We start from the raw sequence: 2640 nt of genomic DNA, 5'->3' as shown, positions 1-2640 counted from the left end.
GAGCGGAGCCTCGGAGCCGTGCCAGCTCACCCTGCATGCATGCAGCGACTAACCCCAGCAGGCAGCGACCCTGGCAGCTCTACAGCGCTGACGCCTGCACCAGAGCCAACCCTCCCTGAGCCACCTCTCCAAGGGATTCAGCACCAAGAGGGTTTCCATCGACACCACGCGTGTGCACACATAGCTGGGTTGTTTCTCTCCACTGACATCCCACCGTGGGCAGCATGTGTGAGCAGACCAGATCTGGGGACCCGCCAGGTCTGGGGTCCCCAGCACCACCAAAGTCAGATCCCGTCCCACCTACTGCACGGAGCGGAGAAAGCAGCAGTTGGCTCTCTGCGGATGATGCTGTCCAAGACATGCAGGTCCCAAAACACAGAGTGGCTCCTGCCTTCCCAGGATCTTTTTGGAGGGGTGGCAGGGGCATAGAGCCAGCACAGAGTGCTGGGTGACAGCCTCAGCACCACAGGGCTGCCACCAGCCACACATGTCCCTGCAATACCCAGTGACCCCAATCTGAGACCAGGGGAACCATGGCTCTTGCTCAAGTCATCCCTTCACCACTGTTATCCCTCAAAAAAAAAGCAGTAGCTCCACAACCATCGCTCCCAGTTCCCAAATCCATCCTTGTCTTTCCAAAACCAGGAAAAAACCCTTGGCCCAAGAAAGCCTCTCCAGTCGTGGGGGATCACTAGGACTAGCCTGGAGAAGAGAAGGCTCCGGGGAGACCTTCCAGCAGCTTCCAGTGCTGAAAGGGGGCTACAGGAGAGATGGGGGGGCTCTGGATCAGGGAGTGGAGGCATAAGATGAGGGGGAACAGTTTTAAGCTGAAAGAGGGGAGATTGAGATGAGATATTGGGAAGAAATGTTTTCCTGTGTGGGGGATGAGGCAGTGGCCCAGGTTTCCCAGAGAAGCTGTGGATGCCCCATCCCTGGAGGGGTTCAAGGCCAGGCTGGATGAGACTTTGGGCAACCTGGGCTAGTGGGAGGTGTCCCTGCCCATGGCAGGGGGTGGCACTGGATGGGCTTTAAGGTCCCTTCCAACTCTAACCATTCCATGATTCTATGAAACTATTTTTACTAAGTCCCCAAAAGCCGCTCCAGTGCACCAGCAGGATTGTCACAGGATGCTTTTGGAGAGGAGAGCCGGGGTGTGCGATGCCCTCCATGGGAGAGGAGAGGCTCTGGCTGCACCCAGCCACAGCTCCTACCCACTTTCTCCATTGATTTAACCACTACTCAGCCCCATGGACGGACCACACCGTGCTGCCCTCCAAATCGCAGCCCCTCGGTGAGGGTCCCAGCTGGCACAACCAAGCTCGACACAAGGGGAAGACCACGTCAGCACAGATACTCACTGCAAAACTTCTGGAAGTCAGCTTGCAGTTCCTTGCGGGCGCTGAGGAAGACCCGTCCCTTCTCGGTGCCCACCACGAAGGCGCTCTCCTCGTGCACGGCGATGCAGGCCACCTCCGCGTTCAGCTTGGAGAGTGCCGAGCACTGCGGGGAGGCAGCAGGTCAGAGCGGATTTTTTTTTTTTTCTTCCCATCAAAAATTCACCCATCAACAGCAATGTTCTCATTTGGGTCAGAATTTCATGGGGTTTATGACATCCCCTAAACACTTCGGTGACTTTTCAGCTCCAGAAAGGTATCCAGCTGAGCTAAGCTTTGCTGGAAAACAAGAACTATTTACCCATCATTTCGCTTCACTTCTTCCTATCCTTAAAGCAATCATTTTACAGCATTTCTTTACAAGAAAACATTCCTGAAAAAAACCAAAAAACAAACCCAAAAATTTTTATTTTTCCACCAGCCCTAATGAAAGAAGGAACACGGGAATCTTATTTCAGCTGCAGAACACTAATATGGTCAAAGTCTGGATTAGTCAAACGATTCTTCTTGTACAGTTATGCAAAACATGAAAGAGACGGAAAAGACTTCCTGCATTAATCCATTTTACATAACGCGCGCTTCCTGCTCTGCATAACGCACATGTATATGAGTTTTTATTATTATTTTTTATATTAGAATAGTTACGCCGTGCCGGCAGCCTGAGTCATATTCCCATAGCTACAGCACCGACGCTATGAAGACGCTGGCTCCAGGTCATGATTTAAACTGGCAAAACTGGGGGAATTTTCCCATCGGCAGTCCCAGCTGGACCCATCGCCTGCCCCTGGCACACCAGAAGGGACAGAGGATGCTGGTGGCTGGGGAGAGAGCAGGAAAGCAGCTGCCCCGTGCCGGCAGCCTGAGTCATATTCCCATAGCTACAGCACCGACGCTATGAAGACGCTGGCTCCAGGTCATGATTTAAACTGGCAAAACTGGGGGAATTTTCCCATCGGCAGTCCCAGCTGGACCCATCGCCTGCCCCTGGCACACCAGAAGGGACAGAGGATGCTGGTGGCTGGGGAGAGAGCAGGAAAGCAGCTGCCCATGGACCCCCCCCCACCCCCAGCTACCTGCAGCTCCCCGCAGGCATTTACAGCCAGTTGGATCTGCATGGCCTTCAACCAGTCTCTGTACTGGGTCATTTTACCCTCTTCAAGAAGAATCACATTCTCCAAAATAGATATTTTTTAAGAAATCTCCTTTCAAAACCCCAGCAGCCAATGGAACTATTTTGCTCAAAAAG

At 53.1% G+C, this 2640-nt stretch overlaps 1 protein-coding gene across 1 annotated transcript in view; it reads right to left on the bottom strand.

The window, feature by feature from the left end:
- The window catches only part of GTF2IRD1 (GTF2I repeat domain containing 1), a 45022-nt gene extending 42483 nt beyond the window's left edge, over positions 1 to 2539 (bottom strand). Inside the window, exons 1-2 of the mRNA XM_010075058.1 lie at positions 2468 to 2539; positions 1359 to 1500 (exon numbers count right to left, since the gene is read on the bottom strand). Of these exons, the coding sequence (XP_010073360.1) occupies positions 1359 to 1500; positions 2468 to 2539 (214 nt within the window). The remainder of the gene's footprint in view (positions 1 to 1358; positions 1501 to 2467) is intronic.
- Between the last annotated feature and the right edge of the window lie 101 nt (positions 2540 to 2640).

Source organism: Pterocles gutturalis, unplaced genomic scaffold, assembly GCF_000699245.1.
Source record: "Pterocles gutturalis isolate BGI_N339 unplaced genomic scaffold, ASM69924v1 scaffold2037, whole genome shotgun sequence".
NCBI classification, from domain to species: Eukaryota; Metazoa; Chordata; class Aves; order Pterocliformes; family Pteroclidae; genus Pterocles; species Pterocles gutturalis.
The sequence above is the reverse complement of the archived record's forward strand: the minus strand, read 5'-3'. Positions and strand labels throughout refer to the sequence as shown.